This window comes from Canis lupus, chromosome 27, assembly GCF_011100685.1.
Source record: "Canis lupus familiaris isolate Mischka breed German Shepherd chromosome 27, alternate assembly UU_Cfam_GSD_1.0, whole genome shotgun sequence".
Lineage (NCBI taxonomy): Eukaryota > Metazoa > Chordata > Mammalia > Carnivora > Canidae > Canis > Canis lupus.
In genome coordinates, this window is record NC_049248.1 from 44,892,500 (window position 1) to 44,916,315 (window position 23,816).

Here is a 23,816-nt window from a genome sequence, read left to right on the forward strand (position 1 = left end):
CTTTTTTTTTTTTTTTTTTTTTTTTTTTCTTGATGGATCACAACACACTACTGGGTTTTTCCCGTCTCTTCTCATTCTTCTCACTCATCCCTTTTCCCTCTGGTCTCCTTTATCCATGGCGCCTGCCAACTCTCTCCGCACTCAGGCCTGGGCTTTCCGGTCGGGCCGCTAGGGGCCGCTAGCGTCCTCCTGTCCGCGCGCTGCCGCTCTATCCCAGGCTCGGCCGCCGGCTACCAGGCGTCGTCTCGCTGGTGCCGACGCTGTCCACGGAGCCGCTCTAGGCTGCCCGGAGGCCGTGCGCATTGTGTGGGGAAGGTCTGGACGACGCAGTCGCCTCGCCGGCCCCCGGGGCGGTTAGCGCTTCCGGGGTCGGAGGGTGCGCGGGGTTGAAAGCGGGCCGCTCCGCCCCGTCCCCCTCCCAGACCAGCAGAGGCAGCAGCCGGAGCAGCCGCAGCCTGCGCCCTCTCCCGCCCGCCCGCCCTCCGCCCGCCCGCCCGCCCTCCGCCGCCCTCCACCCGCCCCGGGGTCTCTTTCCCCCTTCCTCCTCCTCCTCCTCCACCCCCCCCTTCCTCCTCCGCCCGCCCGCGGGGCCCCCCTCGCCTTCCCGCCCGCCCCTATTGTTCCGCCCCCGGCCTCCCGCCCTTCCCCTTCCCGCCCGCTCCCCTTTTCCCCTCAGTCGCCTCGCGCCTGCAGGTAAGCTTCAAAATTCTCCCTCCGCCCCCAGCTATAGCTCTGTTTCCACTCTTGCCATCTTTCTCAGCGGGCTCCGGTCTCCGTCACGAGCCCCGGCCTCGCGTAGTACCGCGTGAGCGCCTACCCCCTCACTCTGGCTGGCCGGCCATTCACGCGAGGCCCTGGCTCAGGCGCGGCCTAGTAGGCCTCGCGCAAGGCCTCCCCCCCTCCCCCCGCCTTTTCCCGGTGGCGGCTGCGCAGGAGTCAAGGAGGGCGCGCGCGCGGTAGGGGGGGCGGCGGTGGATTTGTTGGTTGAAGGGGGTGGGGGGAGGCGATGGCCGGCTTGCTGGCCGGGCGGGTGAGCGCGGCTCCCCGCGGGGGTCAGGCGCTGGCGCAGCCACACGAGGAGGCGCTACTAGCCCGGCCCCTCCCCCTGGATCGCAGCGCCCCCCCCCGACCGAACCGTTTATTTTTTTTTCGTCCCCCCCCCCGTTCTCTCTTTTCTAGTGGAGGGATGGGGGGGGGCATTTTTTAATTGGAAAATGCTTGGATGACCGAGGGGAGGGGGGCTGCGGAGTTAAAAGAAAGGGTAAACGGGCTCCCAGTTCCCGAGTTATTCAGGACGTTCTCTCGGGGTAACGAATTTTGAAATTACAAAATGCTTGCGGATGTAGACCCAGGCCGAGCTATTTATAGGAGAAGGGGTAATGGACTGCAGGATTAGCAGCTGGATTCCTGGGATTGGGCACACTTATATCGGCCCAGCCAGGAGAAAATGACAAGGATTTCTTGGATGTTCGGAGTTAGAAATGCTCCTTTGTGCCTTAATCACGAAATGGCCTTCTAGTAGATTTTCAGTGTTCTTGTCCTTTCGTACTTGCGTTACTGTGCTGTTTGTAAAGTGATTCCCCTTATATTTGAGTGGAGATAAGGAGTTAAACTGCCAGTATTTTACCATATCTTTAAAAAAAAAAGTCATTCTTATAGACGTAACTCTATCTCCCCCCCTTTCATCCCCCCCCCCCTCCGCCCCGCAGCAGCACTGTTGTTTTTCCATGAGTGAAAAGTGTTGAATTCTGGGATTTTGCCAGCAGTTAATTCTATTTTGAAGATGAGGGAATGAGGTGCCTTGGGGATGCAAAGCCCATCTTTTAAATCGGGCTCTGGAGGTAACCATGGGGCAGCTTGCCATATACAGAATGATCTGGCAGCGAGTTAAACACTTCTTAAAAATTTAGGGGTGGATTTTGTGTTAGAGCAAAGTTAAAGCGGTAGCTGTTTTGTGAAGGGGGAAAACTAGCTCTAGGAGAGAGATCATTGGTGTTGAGTTTTGAGGGGATGGTTGCTAAAAATGTCACTGGAGAAATTTATCAACTTTGGAGGACCTTTTTAAAGCTAATGCTGTTAGGTCCTAAGGAGGTATCCTAGGGAAAAAGGTATATCCAAAAACCTTTTCTTTCTGCATGTAATCTGTTACTCCAAAACTGAAATATTGGGAACATTGTTTCGGAGGACAGAAGCTTTCTCTGTAGGAAAGGTTCAATACCCCTGTTACTTGAAACGATTCTACAGTAAATTTTCAGCAATACCAGTTTTATTTTCATTGTTTTCTTTGGAAAAAAATTTAAGACTTAATAGATTTGAATAAAGGTGGAGTGGTAACAAAGCTTAATACACAGAAGCAAGGAAAATTTTCAAATCTGAGTGATTATCAGGTTGGGTTGGGGAAGGGAATAGGAGAAAGGACTCAGGCAGTACTTAATGTATTGAGTCTTTTCCCAAAGGGGAATATGGAACCCTAGCCTTCATAGAAGGCTTTCAGAAAATGCGTTTTTCAGTGAGGTTGTTGATTTAAATCTTATTAAAATTATTTGTTGTCATCTGTCAAGATTTGAAATTTTAACATGAGTTAATCTCAATATTTTTACCTAGAAATTGCTACAAATAAGAAAACTTAACATGTCCTTAGCTTTCAACCTGATCTGCTACCTAACAGGGAGGCAAAAGGTCATCTGCCTCTCAGTAGTTGGTTAGAGTGAGGTTTGTCCAGGTGTTTCTGTATCCTGTCAAAGCTTATTCTGCTTGAAGGACAAATGCACATTCAGCAGTTCCTTTACAACCATTGCCAATTGAAGGAATCTTCCTCATCCCGAGTGAGAGTCAGCGGAAACCCTACCATTGAAGGAGAGCTGACTGAAAAGTCTCCTTCCGAACCGTAACACAACCTGAGCTGTAAATGGTTGTCATTAGTGCAGTTGTGCTGGGTATATACAAGCTTGCCAGCTGATAGGCTGTCTTTTAAGGAAAAGAATCAGAAAACATTTGATACTGATGAAATTTCTCCTATTTTTTTCCCCTTCTGATTTTGGTCATATTTGCATTTCAGTTTTTGGCTTTCACCCCCACCAGTGACCAAAGACTTGACCACTCAAAGTCCAGCTCCCCGGAACACTGCTCGACATGGACACCGGTGTGATTGAAGGTGGATTAAATGTCACTCTCACCATCCGGCTACTTATGCATGGAAAGGTATGCACCAGCTTGGGAAATTGGGTCATAGTAACTGCTCAGGGAGAGGCCAGGAAGAGAGGGCATGCATCTTGGAGCTCATCAGATTAGCACTGTGGGGCATCTGGCTTTAGCACTCTTCTCTATCAGTGTAGATGACAGTGTAGTGGGAAAATGGACAGACTTTAGTAGGAAGCTCCACTGAGCAGGAAAGGCTTAACTAGAGGATGGAGCCAAAGACTGTCTCATATCTGGATAATAAGATTTTGTCCGTGGAGATTGCTATAGCTTGTAATAAGTACATTTCCTCTGCCCAGACAATTTTGGGAAACTTTAAGGGGGGGAAGGTGATATCTGGTACTTTAAAAAATAACATTAAGCACAATAGCATTTGATCATTCCTGCATCATTATTCCTTCAAAGTTCTTGGATATCTTCATTTATGTTTTCTGCAAAGAAAAGATGAAGCCCATTCACTCCCTTTCTCTGTAAATCTTAGTTTTCAATTGCTTTGGACAGTTAAAAATTCCTTTTCATGATAATGAACGCTTCGAGTTTCCTCTTATTTGACGCTAGTTTTCTCCATTGCAGGAAGTTGGCAGTATCATCGGAAAGGTAAGACAGTTTCACTTCAACTCTAATTACTGTTTAGTCAGTCTGGGTTGAAATAGCAGTTGGAGCTCACTCTTGACTTTTCCTCTTACAGAAAGGAGAATCAGTTAAGAAGATGCGTGAGGAGGTGAGTTATGTGGGGGGAGGTTAGGGACAGTTAAGTCCTTCAAGGCAGGAATTTTCTTTAATGAGTGATTACAAGGGGGAAGGCCTCAATAGGAAAATCTGGCATTTTTCTGGCTTGGTTATTTGTAATGGTATATAGTATGCTGGAAAATGTAGTTTGGTAACTTAGTTCATTCAAGCATTAAGGCAGCTTCTGTAGTCTGAGGATGAAAATGAGCAGTATTTGAAATGATACTGTGTCAAGATTATATGGGCAGTTCCTTATTTGGGGGTGGGCTGCGTGTTCTATATATTCTCAGATCTTTTTGTCTTATTTAGCTTTTTGGCTTTGTTTTTTATCCAGAGTGGTGCACGTATCAACATCTCAGAAGGGAATTGTCCTGAGAGAATTATCACTTTGGCTGGACCCACTAACGCCATCTTCAAAGCCTTCGCTATGATCATTGACAAACTGGAAGAGGTTAGTTGTTCCCCCTTATTCTGTACTTAGTGTCCGTTTATTTATTTTTATTTTTTAAGATATATTTTGATTTCATTTATTTTTGGGGAGAGTGCTTGCCCTCATAGTGGGGGAGGGGCAGAGGGAGAGGGAGAGTCTCCTCAAAGCAAACCTGATGCAGGGCTCAATCCCAGGACCCTGAGATCATGACATGAGCCTAAATCAAGAGTTGGCTGCTCAACCAACTGAGCCACCCGGGCACCCCTCCCTGCTTAGTTTTCCTTTTAAAGTGCTTCTAAATAGCTTAATGATTCTCTGAGAGCTTTTTAAATTGAAGAACAGAATGGATCATGAATATCTTATCTACAAATATCTGTCCCCAGAATTTGAGCATAAGTCACTTGAATCATTAAGACAAATAGTTTGACTATTACCAGGGATTCAACATAAAAAATTTGTGTGAAAAAACAGCATCTTTTATTTTTTAACCTAACAGTTTTTGAAAGTATGGCAATACTACATTACTAAACGTTGTCTCCAGATTTATAGTTGAGTGAACTTAACTGTGCTTTTGTTAGGTTCCTTGGTGAACACTAACATATATTATAAATAAATACAGATAACTTTCTGCCTTTGGCACAGTTACATTTTTATGAAAATCAGTCTGATAACTTTGTGTCAGAGAGAATATGTTTTATAGGTTTTCAGAAGCAAAATATCCACGCCAGAGGTTTTTTGTTAGAGGGATGCTTTTGGTTCACCAAGATACCTTAACCTTCAGACACTGAACAACCATTGCCCTAGGTCTTGTCTTGAGTCCTCCCCCTCTTCAGTAATGCTGCTAATCGTGCATTTGACACCACAGTCAGGAGAACTGTTGGCTGCTGCTTGGTTGGTGGTTAGATACTTAATGATGCCTGAAATTTTATCATGGCCAACATCAGAAATGTTATCTTTTGACCTGCAAGGCCCTGCTATCCAGAGCCTGGAGCTTAAACATTCAGAAAAATCTATTCATACTTTTAACATGTCCTTGACTTTAAGGGCTTATGTTTAAGCACTTTCTAGGTCTAGTTAGTATATAGAGATTAGGCTGAGAAGTGATGTTTAAACCACTTAATCTTCAGAAGGCTAAATTTAACTAGGTTAAAACCATGACTTTTTTGGATGTAGCATATAGTTAGGGGAAAGATGGTGGGCTTTGGAGTCTTAATTTAAAGTCTGCAGCTTTTTAGATGTGATTGGGATGAGTAATCAGCCTCAATTTTATTATCTGAATAATGGTGATATTACTAAGAAATTAAAACCATGATACAAAAAAAATAATAAAAAAAAATAAAACCATGATACATAGAACTACACTACTTAATCATCTTAGTTACTGAAGAGGACAGAATTGGTTTTTTGAATTTTGGATTCCATTGTTCCATCTTTCTCTTTAATATTTTATTTATTTATTTTATTTTATTTTTTTAAATTTTTATTTATTTATGATAGTCACAGAGAGAGAGAGAGAGAGGCAGAGACATAGGCAGAGGGAGAAGCAGGCTCCATGCACCGGGAGCCTGATGTGGGATTCGATCCCGGGTCTCCAGGATCGCGCCCTGGGCCAAAGGCAGGCGCCAAACCGCTGCGCCACCCAGGGATCCCTAATATTTTATTTAATTTTGACTTTGATACTGTTTTACTTTGCAGTCAGCTCTAATATGTAAAACTAAGAATCACTTTTCTTCCTATGAGACTCCCCCCCCCCCCCCATGCCTTCCATGAAAGAAACTATATTTAAGGCTAATTCTGAGGAAGTTTGTAGGTGTTTTAATCTTTTCAGAAATAGTTGTTCAGGGGGTGGGAGGGGCAATATTTGAACTTTTGCTGATGGTAGATCACAACATAATAAATAATCCTCATAAGGTTTAAAACAGTTTTATTATTATAGCAGTCATGAGTCTCAAGGATCTGCTTAGTGTATGTGCTACCGAAGCGAGTACCCCAAGGATGTGCTTAAACTTACATTCTTTTGTTCTGATGAATTTCTTTTTGAAGGACATCAGCAGCTCTATGACCAATAGCACAGCTGCCAGTAGACCCCCAGTTACCCTGAGGCTGGTGGTCCCTGCTAGTCAGTGTGGCTCTCTCATTGGGAAAGGTGGTTGCAAGATCAAGGAAATACGAGAGGTTGGTAATTTTTGTGGTCTTCAAAATGTTTATTCTAAGTGTGACTTACTCTATTAATAGCTCTTAGTATGGCTAGGGAAAGTTTGAAGTTGAGATGATGATTATTATTATTTTAAAAAAATTTTTTTAATTTTTATTTATTTATGATAGTCACAGAGAGAGAGAGAGAGAGAGACATAGGCAGAGGGAGAAACAGGCTCCATGCACTGGGAGCCCGATGTGGGATTTGATCCCGGGTCTCCAGGATCGCGCCCTGGGCCAAAGGCAGGCACCAAACCACTGCACCACCCAGGGATCCCCATGAGATGAAGATTATTATTGAAGTACCAATCCTAGATAATTAGAATTTGATTCTGTACCAGGAAGAAAAGGATTGTACCATTGATACATACATAAAAATGTGTAGTTTTTTTTTTTTTAAATAGTTCTCATATGTCTTACATCAGAAAATTAACCAGAATTTCTGTCAAACATGACCTGTTTGTTTTTTAAGATTTATTTTTTTTATTTTAGAGAGCACTGCTGTGCCGGGGTGGGGGCAGAGGGAGAGGGAGAGAGAGAATCCCAAGCAGGCTCCATGCCCAGTATGGAGTTGACATGGGGCTCGATCCTACTACCCTGAAATCCTGACCTGGACCGAGATCAAGAGTTACATGCCTAGCCAACTGAGCCACTCAGGCACCCCTTGTTTTCATTTTTTTATTTGGTAATTTTCCATGAGACTACATACTTTTTTTTATGTCTAAAAAGATTACAGTTTGATAGGTAATACAGCAAATATTTTCCTTGGCCAAACTCCTAAACATAGCAAGGGGAAAACAGGAAGGTATATTAAGATGTAGCTGTAATTGTGCTCCCTTTTAAACTGTGGAATTTACATTGAACTATGGAAGCTTTTAATAGTATCTGAGAGTTACTGAATTGGATGTTGGAATGAAATTTGAGTGGCTCCTAAAGGACTTTTCAGGAGCTTTATTGTACATGCTGTGAGAGCATGGATTTTGGTTTTGTTTGACGTATTCCAAGCAATCTGGAATGGTGCCTGACACACAGAATGGACTTAATATAAATATTTGTTCAATAAGAGAATGAAAAGTAGGTGATACTTTTGGGGATTTTGTTTGATGGCCCATGAAGCTATCATTAGCTGAAAGGAAACTTTAGAAGAGCCTTTTTCTTGAGAGCAGCTTAAATTTAGGCTGTTATTCAGGTTTATTCTTGACTTTCAGAGGCTAATTTATTTATAACTGTGATTAAACAGTCTTATCTGGAATAAGGGAAGAGTGGGAAGGGAGAATAAAAAGGGTAAAATAGGAGATGGGATAAGTATCTCTACTGAATGTTAGACTCTAAAATTGCTACTTGGAATTAGAAGAGTACGAGCTGTTTTTATCTGATTTTTAAAATTTCTTTTTACCCCAAAGAGTACAGGGGCTCAGGTCCAGGTGGCAGGGGATATGCTCCCCAACTCAACTGAGCGGGCCATCACTATTGCTGGCATTCCGCAATCCATCATTGAGTGTGTGAAACAGATCTGCGTGGTCATGTTGGAGGTAAGCCCTCAGGCTCATGCTGAGAATGGGGGGAGGGTGATTCTAGGGAGACAGACTGATCTATATTTAGTAAGACTAGAATTAGGTGAAGCTGTTAGAAGCTTTCAGTGGGGGTGGGGAAGAGGTTCCCTGAGTTCATATTTTCCTCCCCCCAGCTTTGACTTTTCTTGTAGTCTGAGCAAAAATAGAAACTGTTAAGCAGCAGTGATCTTTGGGTTTACAGCAATTCTAGCAGGGTTGGTAGGGGAAGATTTACTACTTGGACTGAGTAGATAAAAGATGTAATTGGGTTCCTGAGAAGCTGGAGTTGCCTTTTGGATTACAATATTTTGACTGTGTGCAACTTTGAGGCATTCTTCAAGTTAATTTCCATGTTTTAAGGCAGGATTATATTTAAGATATTTATATAGGAAAAAAATTTGTCCATACTGGTGTTTTTGAATGATTTATGAGGTCCTGGTAGTATATGCTATTCAGTTAAAACAAGAATAGCAAAATTAAGGGAAAATAAACCTTTTTAGAATTGTTACGGAATTTCCCCCATGGTCCATGAGAAAGGAAAATAGAATCTTCAAGTAGAGTTTAGAAAAATGTTGATCAAGCCTTTCAACTATTTCTTGACAGTGTCTGTATTATCGTAGGCATAATATTTGGGTACTGTATCTCCTAGTTTTGGTTTCATTTCTTATATAGGCCAAAATGTGAGATCCTAAATTACCAATTATATGGGTAGAAGTTTGTCATGTTCATTAGGTTTATTTGAAAACGTGGAAATAAAAAAATAAAGAAAATGTGGAAATAATGCATACATTATTACAGGGTAATCTGCCTTGATGAGAATTAGTGTGAGCTGTGTAGTTCACGGACCCATCTTACTGCTTTAAAGGCAAATAACTGCAGATGATTTGAGATTAGATCTAGCCAGAGACAACGTTGGTAGGTTGAGGGGATGGAAATTAATGCAGTTTTTAATTTAATTGATCTGTGTGAGCTTAAGCCACACAGCTGAAGCAGCTTTGAAACCTTATCTCTTTTTGTTTTTTTCCCCTCTGACTCTCTCCCAGTCCCCCCCGAAGGGCGTGACCATCCCGTACCGGCCCAAGCCGTCCAGTTCTCCAGTCATCTTTGCAGGTGGTCAGGTAAGAAAGTTCTTTTTGGTGGGCTAGAATGAACAGGATTATATTTGAAATGTCAACTTTGCCAGGAGCACACCAGGCCACTCTGCATGCTTGCTGAAACCTGTACTCTGGCCATAGTTTGACCTGCTTTTAGTTTTATTTTTTTGTACTGGAGAAAGCTATGAATGCCAAGCCCTTAATTTTTAGCAGGCAACGGGAGTTTTGTAGGCACTCTGAAGGGGGAATTTACTTGGTCATTTAAAGTGGGTTGCCTTAGAAGAAAGGGTTAAATTACCTTGGTGTCACTATTTCTCTCCCTACCCCCCACCCCATCCATGCTTTTTTATGTGTGGGGTGTTCTTTAGAGGTCTGAATAAAAGTTGCAAAGAACTGGACCTCTGAAGGAGATTCTGGATGGTGGTCTCAAAATTGGGGGATCCTAAACTTGAGTGTCCTACAAACTTCCCCTTCCCCTTCACCTCACCTCCCCTACTCCTACCCCTTCACTCCCGAACTCCAGTGAATTGTTCCCCCAGGCTCTTAACCTCATAAAATGCTGGTTTGAACCCACATGGCAAATTGAAACCAGCCGGGGTAAGGGTTCAGTGTGCAAGAATAGAAGGGGGAGAGCATGTTGGGCTGTGGTGCTTGACCTTTGGTGTTAAGAGTAAGAACACCAAGGCACCCCTTTGGCCTCTTTCTACTTCACCCACCTAAATTCTTGATCCTTGGCACATGGTTTATTCTGAAGTTAGATTTTTATGACAAGAGCATGGATCAGAACCATGGTAGTTTTATGCTTTGTTGGTTAGTATTTATAAGGAGTAGGTAGGTCAGTTTCTTAAGTGTTGGGGTTTAGGTTGAAATAGTGACCTTCATTTCGGTGGCTACCTAGGCAAGTGCATTGCTCAAAATGCCTTTTCCCAGTGAGGGGCTGGCCTTTTATAAGCACACTTAACTCAGTTCCATCTTGTCTTTGAATTGGGGGAAGCATAAACTTGAAGTCCATCTCATTCACATTCTATTTTGAGTTGGCATAAACTGAACAAGATTTTGGGGACTTAGTTTGTCAAGTGCTTTTGGGAGCTTTCACAAATTAATCATGTTACAGTGTTACCTTAAGACAGTTTAGTGCCTTGCTTTGTACAAACCGGATTGGTTAAAGGGTTTTGTCGGTCTGGATAGTCAGGCAGAAAAACAAAGGCCCAGAGTCAGTATAGGAAGGAGGCTTAGCCTTAGGAGTTTATCCTTCTCCCCAGGAACTCCAGGTTCCTGTCGTCTGGATTCTTCCACTCCCACTTGGGATTATATAGAGTCCCATGCTGTGTAACAGCAATCCTCTCTATAATTCTTCATTTCCCTTTCCTTTCCTTTCCTCCTTTTTCCACCCTCCCCTTCTTACCTCTTTGCTTCCCCACCTCCCTCCTTCCCCCCCCCTTATTCAGTTGACCACCCTCTAAAGGCTTGCAGCTTCTTTCATGAGTGGCCCTTATTATTCCCATGGACCTTTTGAAATGGACTGGTTCATGCAACGTCCACAGATGGACCTGTATCTTTTGTTCCTTTGTGACAAAAGTGGGCTCTTTAGGGGTTCAAGTTAATCCCACACACAGATCTGGAGCTGGCATCAGCTCTGTTACCCCACCCCTTCATTCTTACTGAAAAAAGCCCAATTGTGCAGTGTGATACCTGCCACAAGGTAACTTTTTTTTTTTTTTTTTTTTGAATTCACTGATTGCAGCTCGTTTCAAATTGTGTCGTGAGCTCCTTTTTAAAGGAAAAGAAAAAATTAAACGACTTTTTTTGTGTGAATTTCATGCTGGTGACAAGGTGCCGGATTGACAGCCCTGGAGACTGAAATCCTCTATTTATCCACAGGACAGGTACAGCACAGGCAGCGACAGTGCGAGCTTTCCCCACACCACCCCGTCCATGTGCCTCAACCCTGACCTGGAGGGACCACCTCTAGAGGTGAGAGGGGATGTTCAGTCTCCAAGGCTCACTCAATCCTTCCGCCTCAGCCGAGACTGCCAACACGCGGGGGGCCAGTGGCGCTGGTGATTTTTGTGCTGTGGACACCACCTGTCCACGGGGACCTGGACTGACCCCCCCACATCATTTCACACAGGCCGCGTAGCCCACCAGATGGTAACACCAACTCTCTTTTTTTTTCCTTTTTTTTCCTTTTTTCCTTTTTTTCTTTTTTTTCTTTTTTTTTTTTTTTTTTGTTGTTGTTGTTCAACCCCTCTTCCCCATCTCCCACTCTTCCTATCCCATTTTCACCTTCCCACCCCCACCTGGGTGTACTTTTGGGGGTACTGGCCACTGTGATGTGAAAAGCTTCACATCCTGTTAACCAGCCACTCCTTCCCGTCCCTTCCTATTTCTCCTCCTTGTCCCCCCACCCCATTGCCCTTAAGACCCAGCTCCCTTTTCGGAGGTTATGGTGTGGGGGGAGGAGGGTGTAGTGGGAGCTGCAAGTGCCTTTTATGGAGGGGGAGGTGGGAGAAGGTGCAGGGTTTAGGACACAGTGATTTGTTTGATTGATTGATTTTGCATTCCTGTGGTCAGCTCCCTAGTGTTAGGTACTCAGCTAGCATCCAGTGCATTTGAGGTTTTTTTAAGGCAGATGTAGAGAAAAATAAGCCAGGGACAGGGAAGTGTTTCAAAACATGCCACGTAGGTTTGTGCAGATACAAATCATTCATGTCACCGTGACTGGTATATGAGGGTTGGGGTGGTTGAGGGAAGAGACCATTTTCCTCCTGCGCTGACTTGTACATAGGGAGAAAGAAGGGGGTTTGGTCAATTGAGGCATTGCTTAATCCCACTTCCCACCTTTCCTTTAAGAAACAATTGTGTATTTTGCCTTTGATTGCAGGGAATATGGCTCCCCTCATAGGCTTCCTGGAATAAAGCATCATATTTAGGTTTCAAAGAAGGCCAACTCAGGTCTGACTGTGTTTGTGAGATACCATCTACTGCCTCAATCTCTGGCCTCCCCCATCTCTAGTTCAACTCTGGCTTCCTGGCTAGTTGAAATCTGTCTCCCCTTCTCCCGCTGGGTGGCTGTCCGTGATTGGTTTTTAATAGGAACTGTTTTCCTCCTTTTGTAGGCCTATACCATTCAAGGACAGTATGCCATTCCACAGCCAGATGTAAGTTTTGTTTTCACTTCTTGTTTTGAAAAGCTCCCTCTCCCATCCAAAATTATTTCACTCTTTCTTCCACATAGGCAGAAGTGAGTTGGGTCTTAAAAATTTGCAGTATTATTTTCCTCACAAGGTGAACCCCATATTTTGGCCCCTAAACAATCTTTAATCAGGGTCATAGTAGCACCTTGTTTGCCTTTTGACATAATCATTGGAAATTTGAAGTCGGCAGATTATTAGATTCTGCTTTACCCTGTGTTCCACATTATTCTGTTTAAAAAAGAAATGTTCCATGGTATGTTGTCATTTGTTATTCCAGGGCACAGTTTAAATTGACAGTGGACTGACTGTGCATCTCTTCATGGAGTCCTTTCCATGGGGGAGGAGTGGGAGGTTGGGTTTGTCTTTGGGTACTCCTCAATTTAAAAAGCATCTGGATGGGTGGGAAAGGGGCTTATTTTGCACAGGGAGGGATAAGCTGAATATTTTGGGGGTTCAGCTCAATAAAACCTTTCTTGCCACTAAACACTTGTGTTAAAAGTGTTGGTATTCAGACTTCGTGTAAGGGCTTTTTTCTCTGCACTTTGTTCTGTCGTTACTAATCCTTTCAGGTGCTGAGCATTAGACTTGGGAAGTTGGGTTTGGTTCTTGGTTAGTGTTTGGCCCAGGAGGGGGAAGTAGCCTTGAGGAGGGATTGTTTGATGACAGCCAGAGTAGTTAATATAGGCGAAGAACAATAGCTGTAGAAATCCTTTGGAAGGGGGTGGGGCTGAGCCCAGTTTGGTTGCATCTTAATCTCAACCCCTTGCAGTCTCCCTGCCCCCTCATCTCCTTCCCTCCTCCCAGTACTGACGGAACCCTGCATGGTGTGTTTCCCTAGCACCACTGCACAGTTTGTTTACCTAGCCTGTCTGTGCTTGTCCCTGGGGCAACTGTTGCAATGGCTGCAAACACCTTCATTAAGTAGCCCACAAGGGGATGGTTGTTGGGCGGGTGCTGCTGCTTTTCTTTTCACACACCCAAAATGCATTCATTCTCCGGGAGCCCCTCTGTATTTTCTGACCTCACCTTCATATTCTGCCCATGTCCAGGATTGTGGGATAAGCCCCATCATTACCCTGTGTCACAGTTTGAGTAGTAGGGTCAACCTGGGGGATCAGGAGCTCTGCATTTTCAAATTTGAATGTGCTTGAGCCCTGGCTCTGTTACTCTTCTAATGCCAACCTCTCCTGTTTCCTCCCTGCAGTTGACCAAGCTGCACCAGTTGGCAATGCAACAGTCTCATTTTCCCATGACGCATGGCAACACCGGATTCAGTGGTATGGATACCTCAGTGTTTATTTCTGTAAGGTGTAGTGCAAGACAGAGGCCAGCCCCAAGGTCTCAGTTTGACATCTTTTTAAAACATACTTCATTACCCAGCATCCTGCTGGTTTAAACTTGCCTGTCTTCTATCGCTAAACCGAAGGAGGTAATGTGTTTGTTAACTTGGTTTTCATTTGGGGTGAGTTATTCTTAAAAAAATAAAAAATAAAAAATAAAAAAAATAAGGCCCTGGAAGGTTTGGGGTGAGGTCTGGGGATGCTTGTCAGGCAAAGGGTAGGCTGGTATTTCTTCTAACCCATCCTCACTGCTGCCCCTTTGATCTGATTGGCACCCCATTTCTCTCCACCAGCTATTCACAGATCTGGGTAGAGAATCCATTTGTGCCAAATTGTGTAGTGGTTTTTGGTTTTGTTTTGTTTTGATTTTGGGGCTTTTTTTTCTGTATAAGGAATAACTTGTCCGATAGGGTTAGGATGAGACCACCAAACTCATTTTCACTTGTATCTTAACAGGCATTGAATCCAGCTCTCCAGAGGTGAAAGGCTATTGGGGTAATGATTAAAAAAAAAAATCTGTAGTATTCTACTGTTATATTAATAAACTGGTGGGAGTCTTGTTTCACTGCCCATGACATACCAGCAAGATGCACATGGCAGAAAGGAGCTGAGAGAGCAAAGGGGTGGGCCTGGTGCCCCTGAGGGTCCCTTGATGGATCTGGCCAACCCCCTTCTAAAAATGTTGAGTTTAGCAGCCACAGCTGAGAGCAGGACTAGCTTTGAGAATTAGCCAGCCGGCCTGGTCCTGTCCAGGTGTCAATATTATTGATGGGTATGGGTGTTTGCTGATGGGATTTTTTTTCTTTTTCTTTGAAAAACAAAATAAAAACCAGAACAAATTACTGAGCAATTGAGGAGAAGACAGGAAATAAATCTGGAGAAATGAACTTCCCTCACCTGGCTGCCATTTCATTCTTTGACCTTCAAGTGTAGGTTAGGATTGGGGGAGGTGTTAATCTGATACAGGTATATTTAAAGCAACTCTGCATGTCTGCCAAAAGTCCATGGTACCCAGTAACAGGCATGATATTGGCACTGGTGCTAGTGAGCATCAGGTGAGATAAAATTGGAACACAACAGCAGCAGGAAATCCTAAGCAGTAAAGGGGAGCAGTGCAGAAGGACTTGGTTAGATTTTGGTCCTACCACATTCCCTTGCCCCTTGCTTCCATCCCCTTACACCCTAATAGGCTGGGCTTTGCAGGAAATGGCATGAAATCAGCTCTTCTGAGTTTACAGAGGAACCTTTCCAGCATTATTTCTGTACCCCTTTCCCCCTCTTTCCTCCTTGGAGGCTTCCAAGTTAGTGATGAATCCCAACAGCCAATGCTGGGTTTCCAGTTTGTTTCCTTCTGTTAGGTTAATGTGCAAATCAGTGGGGGTTTGTTTGCTATGCATTGAACTTCCTTGCTCTCTTCTGTCTTTTAGCAGGTTTGGATGCATCTGCTCAGACTACTTCTCATGAACTCACCATTCCAAACGATGTGAGTATAGTTATTAGGGTTGCATGGGATAAAAATAAAGAGTAAATGTCATGCCATTCTTAAGGCCTAGAGAAGGAAATGGGGTTTTTTAGATCCCAAAAAGTATGTAGAATCATGAATAGAAATTGGAGAAAATTGGTGAAACTATTGCATTGGCATCATGAGTCAGACCCATTTTGTCTCAGCAGATAAAATTCTCATTGGCCTTTGTTTCTTGGATGATCTGAAGCCTTATCCTTAAAGCATCAGTCGTTGTTGAATGTTCTGTCCAACATGGTAGTCACTAACGACATGTGGCCATTTAAATTGTGAAAATAGTAAAAAAATAAACTCAATTGCTCAATCTCACTAGTGACACTAAAGATTTTCAATAATCAACTGTTACTAGTGTTTGCAGTATTGGACAGTATGAATATAGACCAATTTTTACTTTTTCTGAAGGCAAAAGCATTGTAAATTAGCCAGAATTTTTAAATTTTATTTATTTATTTGACAGAGCACAAGCAGGGGGGTAGTGGCAGGGAAAGGGAAGAAGCAGGCTTCCACTGTGGAGCAGGGAGCCTGATTCGGGACTTGATCCCAGGACCTTGGGACCATGACCTGAGCCCAAGGCAGATGCTTAATTGACTGAGCCACCCAGGCGCCCAAATTAGCCAAAATTCTTATCTATCTATCTATATATTTTTTCTTATCTGTATATTAAAATAGTAATTGTAGCAGGATGGTTTTAGGCAATTTTGTTGCCCAAAACCGGAGCCTACCCAGGAGAAACTGGTTTGTTAGCATGTTGCCTGTATTTTGTTTTTGGATTAGTACTTTGAGGAAATGAGCCTAATGCTCCTTAGGGTCAGTCAGCTGTGAGTTGACTGACCTGTAGTAGTCAATTTGGCAATAGTGGAGATAGAATCTAGAGCTCGTTTTTAAATCAGTAGTATGTGAGTAGGGTGTGTAGGATGCAGATAATAGTTTCCATTGCCATTATTGTGGACCCAAGATACAGAAGGCTAAAGGGGTGGGATGGAATTTTTGGACCTAGCCATGCAACTCTTGATTTGGTGTGCCTTGTTGTTTTTCTTCCTTAAGTTGATTGGCTGCATAATCGGGCGTCAAGGCGCCAAAATCAATGAGATCCGTCAGATGTCTGGGGCGCAGATCAAAATTGCGAACCCAGTGGAAGGATCTACTGATAGGCAGGTTACCATCACTGGATCTGCTGCCAGCATTAGCCTGGCTCAATATCTAATCAATGTCAGGTAAGGGTTTCCTCCCTACCTTTTTTTTTGTTTATTGTTGGCAACACAAGTAATGTGTGTGTTGGGGAAAGCTACAGTGTATTATTGAATGTGGGAATATTGGGGGGATGAGACTGGGGGTGGGTGGAGATGGCAATAAAGTTTAAGTCTAGCCCTACTTTGATCCCTTCTTAGTGTAGCAAGCAGAAAACGTAACAAGATTGTAATAAATTTGCATGTGGGAGGGGATTAGAATGCTTGCATTTGACTGATGGTTTTAGGCATGGAAGGAGTGGAGCATGTCTTCACTAGTAGGATAGTGCTCTGACTGGAGCACCCATACTGACTTAGAAGCAGATGTGGGTCTCTTGATGTACATATTATAGACCAGTATTCCTTTCACTGATGGGGTTTAGTCTCCAAAGCACCCTAATTAAAGTAAGAATAATGAAGTAAATATGATGGCAAGACAGTTTCTTGGAAGCAGCCATTATCATTTATTCTGAAAACATCCATTATTTTCAAGTTACAAATGTGTTCCATTGTTCAGAGCTTGTGGGAAAGGGGAGGCACAGGTTTTGGACTGTTTCAGAAATGCCTAGCCTGTTTTCTTTCTTTTTTTGCCACCATCTCATACCTTAATGGCATCTTGAGGTTTTATCTTCCTCACCCAAACCTAGCTGATGTTACTGCACATGACAGCCATAGGACAGTGGGCATCCTACAAGGCATTTGTATTTCTTGCTTTCTCAGCACATGTGCCTCAGTCACGTTCTGAATTGCTTACTAACATGCTAAGCCAGGGTTAGCAGTGCATTTCCCAAGGGGCTTAGCCATCCTTCTCATGTAGATTTTTGTCTAGTCATCTCTGTCATAATTATTGAGTCTTTGCTGTGTATAAATGGTGTTCCGAGTTCCTGAATCTAGTGCCAGGGAAGGAATTCATAAGTATGAAGTCTATTTTATTCTACTTATACTGACCATGTATTTATTCCTTTGTCTTTGATCTCCTAATTGAGAATTTGTCAATTCCCCAGTGATGTTGACTTTTGCCTTAAGGCTTTTAATGTCTTGAAGTATTACTAGCATTTGTGGAGAAAAGACTTTCCTGTGTCTAGATCTGCTTGTGCTACCAAGCACATCAGATTGTTCATGTTCAGTGGGAAATGGTAGTAAGCTTTGCACAGAGGCTGTTTGCAAAGGTTTGACTTTTTGTTTCTAATTGGGGGTATGGGGAGGGCTGGTCTTGAGTGGTGAGATTCATGTTCTTGGAAGCTGGGGTTTTCTTCTTCTTGGGTAGGCTTGCCCGAAATATTGTTAGGTAGCACTTAAATGAAAGTGACTTGTTTGACCTTAGGTCAGTGTCAACATTGTAAGGAAGCGGAACATCTCCTCCTGACTTTCCTGATTCAGTTGTTCTTTTCAGGACCATCCTTATAAGATGGCTGGCCATTTAGGGGTCATCCTGTTTAATGAAACTGTCCAAACTATGGATTTGGGTCAAAACTTTGTAAAGCTTCATTTAACACCAAAGCAAAGATTGTATATGCACAAAGCTTATTCTGCACTTTCCTATATTGGCCCAGTTCGAATGCAAAAGCCAATTGGTTTTATTACTTGCAGGCAAGAAAGATTTCTCTGCTTTCAGTAATGGGTTCTGAGCATCTCTGCTCTTAACTGTCAGTCTGAGTCCTTTCTTTAGCCCCTGCTTTATGAGTTGTAACAGTTTCTGGACTTAGGTAAACAAAATGGAATCTTAGGGAGGATCCCTGCCCTTGAAGAGTTCATCTTATAGGATTAGGTTGTTCAGAGAGTCTTTGACAAATACTGTAGTTCTGGCTTAGACACGTGGGCATTTGGGAGCTGCTGGTCATTACAGTTATTTGGACTTTATTTTAAAAGTCGAGGCAGTATTTTTACACTTTTAAATGAATTTTTCAGGAGGGCTTGAGTATCTTTCAGTTTTGTAAGGTCTGTATTAGAACTATGTTCAGTTAAAAACAAAGGGCTTTTTTTTCTCAGTCCCATCTTACCATAAATGAAACTTTCCTACTTGTTATCTACACTTTTGTTCTCAGCATTATTCTTTGTAAATGCTACATTCTTTGAAGTTTTGAAATTAGTGACCTAATTTGGTTTCTTTCCTTTTTACCATCCTGATATATTGGCTAGTTTACTGCAGAAGATGGAAGCACACTTCAGTATTAGGGTGGGAAGTGTCTAATTCTATAGAATAACATTCTGCACTTTCAAAAGTGATTGGTGGGTGTGAGACCTTTGTTCCTCATTTGGAGATTACTAAGAATACTCATTCATTTTCTACTTTGAAATCATTTCCTTCTGACTTTTGGATTGGATCCACGTGTCCGATACATTGAAGTGTGCTCCGTGTGATTCCTTTTCTTAGTCTGTCAGCTTTTTCTTCACCATAGCAGTTTTAAATAGCATTGTGGAATGGGATTTGGCAAAGTATACATTTTGTAGAGGGTGGGCCACAGACTGAAAGAGGGGCAGCTTAATCACAATGTGGTATTAGGTCTTCCTAATTTGCAACCAGAGGCACTTAACAGATAACAAGCGGTTTTTGTCCTGTACTTTTTCCCTTTTGTGGTCTTCCCTTCCACCCACCCTTTTTTTTTTGTTCCTTTTTTCCTCTGTTACAGTTTAGAAAACGCTAAACCCTCCTCCCAGGCAGCCTCCGTCACGATCCCTGATCACCTCAGCATCAACCTCTCTCAACCCTCCACCCCTTCTTCTTCTTCTTCCTCCTCCACCACCACCCCCTCGCTCGCCACAGCGGGGACCTCCGACGCACCCTCCAGCCTCCCCAACCCTCTTCCGACCGCCCCTTGTGTCTCCAGTCTGCTTGGCATGAAACCCATCCCTCTCCTGGCTCTAAATGTTGTGTCTGCTGCTAAGGGTACCGGGGCTTCAGCTACTACCACCACCACCTCTGCTGTGCCATGTGTAACTAACAAACTGAAAGGCGAGAAACAGAGATTCTCCCCCTACTGATTGAATATCTTGAGGCACCCCTCAAGTATTTCTTGGTTCATTTTGTTTTTCTTTGTTAACATTGATGAGAACCAAACAATTGTGAGCTTGTGACCGTTTCCTTTTTACTATTTTGGGGTATAACGGGTGGGGGTGGGGGCAATGGTAACCTGGGGTTAGGGTTAGGCCATTTCATCTGAGTGCCTGTTTCAGAGTCTGACTTGTTGAATTCTCTATCTAGAGCCCAGTTCTTGCTCTTCTTTTTGATTGTTACTTTTTTGTAGCTTTATTCTGCATTGCAATATAACAATGTGTTAGGCTCTGTGTTAATGAATAAAAGCTTCTCCATTAACCTTTTTTTTTTAAATTATTTAATGGTTAAGTTCTCAGCAGGCCTTCTTGGCCGGATTTGTGTTTCTAGCTGTAATAAAGTTGCCACAGTAAGAACTTTAGTTGACTGTGTGCTGTGAAGGGTAAAGGGGTGGGAGCTTGTGACCTGTGGCTACTCAACTAGGAAGTCCATAAAACTGACTCCGTGCCTGTTTGTGTCCCTAATTCAGCAATAGTCCTTTGTCATTCCCCACAAAAGGAGATGGGCCTGTAGCAGGTTACCTCTTGAGGAGTCTTCTTTAATTGGCATTAAGATGCTTTAGTGAAGACCAGTTTCTCTGACTTCTCAGATCCCTTACCCTGCCAATGGCAGCAGGTCACAAGGGTATCCATCCCAGGATTGTTTCCTCTGGCGAGTGGTTACTCTGAGGATCTTTTACAGAGCATACATACAAAGAAGTTACTTCTTTACCTAGAATGGGATGCAAGTTGAAAAATGTCTAATAAAGTTTGCTGGCTTTTGTCTGCATTTCTCTGAATGAGAAGTACCCTTTTACTGTGACACTGGGGTTAGTCTTGAACAACCAACCTGTACCATTACCCCAAATTTGACAGGATTCTCCAGTAATCCTAAACCTACCCTGATTAGTCAACTAAGTCCCTTTACCTTTCCTTCCATTTCCCTGCCCACCCTTCTGTCTGCCTCCCACCAACCCTGTCATGAGGAGAGAATTGTAAACTTAGATTTAGAAGGAACTTCTAAGATCAACTGTAACTCACCAGTCAACTCATTTATTGGATTAAAAAAAAAAAAAGGCCTTGGAGAATTTCAATTCACAGTTCACGAGTGACTAGTCAGCACTAACCACTTGTGCTTTACTTTTACTCAAGTATACTTTATCTCCCTGAAGCCTGGTTTTTCTTATCTCAAGACCTCTCTTTCCACAAAAGACTAGAAATGCTATAGGTATGATGGCAGAAGGCTACAGATTTTTTTCTGGTGATCATTTCCCACATCTCATTTGGTTTATAGTATTAAAAAACCAAACCTAATTGCTCTCAAGTATTGCTGTATATAATCTCATGCCCTTGTGGCTCCTCAGTCGCAGATTGGGCCTAGGAACTGGCGTTACATGTCCCAAGTGTACAGGAAGGACTAGAGGAGCAACCTATTCATTGTCCAGAGAGTTTTCCCTTGCTAGTTGCTGGTTGCTCCTTTATCATGTGGTCCAGCTCTCTCTCAATAAGCTCTCTCTAAATAGGAGTCCCTTGCCGCTGCCACCCCCCCCCCCTCCCAACCAGGTTTTAATTTTATCTAGTCCTTGATTTGAAGGCCTCTTAATGAGTACTCCTAATGGTGGAGGGGTTGCGGGCATGGAAGCAGAATCTTAAGATGCTAACTGCCACCGCCACCTCCAGAGGTGCTTGGTGTTAAATTAAAAAAAATTTTCAGCTCCCCCATGTGGTTCTTCTATCATAGACTCCTTAGCATAGCATGATATTTTGGTTGGATTTTTGCTTTTTGCCCTTTTCCACATCCTGCCTCAGTAACTGCTTAGGCTGTGTAGAAGTTCTGGATAGCCCTTTTATTTTTTTTTAATATTTTATTTATTTACTCATGAGAGAGAGAGAGAGAGAGGCAGAGACACTGGCAGAGGGAGGAGCAGGCTCCATGCAGGGAGCCTGACGCGGGACTTGATCCCAGGTCTCCAGGATCATGCCCTGGGCTGAAGGCAGGTGCTCAACTGCTGAGCCACCCAGGCGTCCCTGGATAGCCCTTTTTTGATACCAGAGTACCATCACTTTATTGGATGAACTTAATTTATTTGGGGCCTAGATCTAAGAAGCTCTTTTCCTGAAACTTCACTCCCCACTAAACTCTTGGGTTCAATGCTTTACTGTTTATGTTGCTCTAAGTCATCCTATTCTAGTGTTGGCAAGAATCTGTCCCCCGTAAAAGAACTAACCTCCTTTATGCTCATGAGGTTAGAAACATTATTTCAGACTTAAATACTGTTCGTAATTGAAGGACCTATTTCCTGGTTGGTTCTTGGGTGTTTTGTCGTGTCCGTCTTTCCCGTCCCTCCCCCCTTTGGCTTTGCATTGTTGTGGAAGGCCTAGAGATGGCAAAGAACATTCATTTTCTCTTGACTAGAATACCATTCAGGCAAAAATCCTCATGAAATTTATGAATTGAAACTGAGTCTTACAAACTTAGTTCTATTCAAAGCAGGAGCTAAAAAACTTGTGTATGTGATAATCAGCAAGACAGGCTATAAACGCCTAAATACTTTTCTTTCAGAGCTCAAAATTGGGTTCTAGGACCTCAAATGATATATTTGAGACAGAAAGGCATTGTAGCTGGCTGGGTATGTTTGGATGTAGAGACCAAAGGTTTCGGAGCTTTTGGAGTGAACCAGGGAATTTTTGAAACCTGTTGGCTTCTGCTTTTTAAGTTCTGAAGAGTATAGGTTGGGTATAATTCTTGACTATACTTGCTATTCCTTTTTTCTTTTAACATTCCTTAGTGGTTAAAACTATATAAATTATCTGATAGGAATAGCTTTTACAATGCTAGAGAAACCCAGGACTGAAGCCTTTTTTGATCTGTCTCAACATTAGCCTCACGAGGCTACTTTCAGATAAAGATTTCCGAAACTGCTTTCTATCAGTAGCTTGGGAGGAGCTAAAATAAGCTCAGCAGTAAAGAAAAGGTGCTTCTGTGTAGTATAACCCTGTAAGAGGAGGTTTTAGTGTATGGCATATTTTTGGAAAGCATTTAACATCTCCCACGAAGATTCCAAAGAGCATCATTAGAGGAACACCTACAATTGGTAATCAGAATCTGTTTCTTTTGGTTCTGGGTTATTTTCCTCAGAAAGCTTGGATTGCTGGGGTTACAGGATTAATCCAGGAACTCTTAAAATGTCTCCCTTGACATTGAATACTGTGTACTCTTCCTTTACATTTCACCAACCAGACTGTACGTTTCGGAGGTGAGATGCAGCTGGGCATTCAGAAAACTAACTTGGAGTTTATTTTTTGTGTTACAGGCTTTCCTCGGAGACGGGTGGCATGGGGAGCAGCTAGAACAATGCAGATTCATCCATAATCCCTTTCTGCTGTTCACCACCACCCATGATCCATCTGTGTAGTTTCTGAACAGTCAGCGATTCCAGGTTTTAAATAGTTTGTAAATTTTCAGTTTCTACACACTTTATCATCCACTCGTGATTTTTTAATTAAAGCGTTTTAATTCCTTTCTCTGTTCAGCTGTTAATGCTGAGATCCATATTTAGTTTTATAAGCTTCTCCCCCCTTTTTTTTTGGCTCATGAATTTTTCTGTTTGTCATGGAAATGTAAGAGTGGAATATTAATACATTTCAGTTTAGTTCTGTAATGTCAGGAATTTTTCAAAAAAATTAAAAGATGGACTGGAGCTTTTTCTTTGTGAATAGAAACTGGATGCCACAGTGATTCATGTGGGTTTTATTCCTGTTGTCTTGCTGTTCTTTTTGCACCTTTTATGCCTCAAAGGACAAGGACCCTGCTTGGGTTTTGAATATAAGCCTTTATTCCAGTTAAGATGTTTTCTTGTTTTACCACTCCATCTTTTTTTTGTAGCCCTTGAGCCTACTTGCAAAGTAACCAAATAGCTGTCGCAAGCTGGCTGTGTACCCTTTGTCCAAAAGTTCAAGGGTTACATTTACCTAAGACTTGTCTGCAAAGAGTAGACAAGCACTTCTGCTGGGTGGGCAGGGGGTGGGGAAGGGTGCACATGCATATGATGGAAGCAGTTGGATGCGAGTGTCTGACTGAGACTCCAGTCACTGGGCATGTCTGTCCCATCCTTGGCCAGACTGAAAACCAGTGTCTTGTTTGGAGTAACTTCATTTACAGTTCTTACCATAAGAATATGTGTTTTAACATTTTCTGTCCTGCTATAGTTTTTCAGAAAGATGTATCTGCCTCCATTTATGCAGATAATTTTAGAATGTTGGAACTTTAAGTGATACTCATTTAGTGGGGGGAAAAAAAG

General features: G+C 42.9%; 1 protein-coding gene across 19 annotated transcripts; it reads left to right on the plus strand.

Moving 5' to 3' along the window:
- Positions 1-544: 544 nt before the first annotated feature.
- On the plus strand, positions 545-23,269 carry PCBP2 (poly(rC) binding protein 2). Of its 19 annotated transcripts, none has more exons than XM_038577798.1 (15): positions 545-693; positions 3,059-3,201; positions 3,772-3,795; positions 3,887-3,919; positions 4,262-4,378; positions 6,401-6,532; positions 7,957-8,085; positions 9,138-9,224; positions 11,082-11,174; positions 12,320-12,361; positions 13,602-13,674; positions 14,194-14,232; positions 15,168-15,220; positions 16,304-16,473; positions 22,830-23,269. In XM_038577798.1, exons 2-15 carry the CDS (start codon positions 3,133-3,135, stop codon positions 22,864-22,866), a joined length of 1,098 nt encoding a protein of 365 aa, XP_038433726.1. In that variant the 5' UTR covers positions 545-693; positions 3,059-3,132; the 3' UTR covers positions 22,867-23,269. The 19 variants fall into 19 exon arrangements, with proteins under 19 accessions (XP_038433726.1, XP_038433730.1, XP_038433733.1 ...); XM_038577795.1 differs by having other exon boundaries at positions 546-693; positions 15,165-15,220; XM_038577799.1 differs by having other exon boundaries at positions 546-693; positions 9,150-9,224; positions 15,165-15,220.
- The last annotated feature ends 547 nt before the right edge of the window (positions 23,270-23,816 follow it).

Coding starts and splice junctions, on each gene's coding strand:
- PCBP2 (XM_038577795.1), top strand. CDS start 3,133: ATGGACACCGGTGTGATTGAAGGTGGATTAAATGTCACTCTCACCATC. Junction 9,225..11,081: donor TCATCTTTGCAGGTGGTCAG/GTAAGAAAGTTC, acceptor ATTTATCCACAG/GACAGGTACAGCACAGGCAG. Junction 16,474..22,829: donor CAATATCTAATCAATGTCAG/GTAAGGGTTTCC, acceptor TTTGTGTTACAG/GCTTTCCTCGGAGACGGGTG.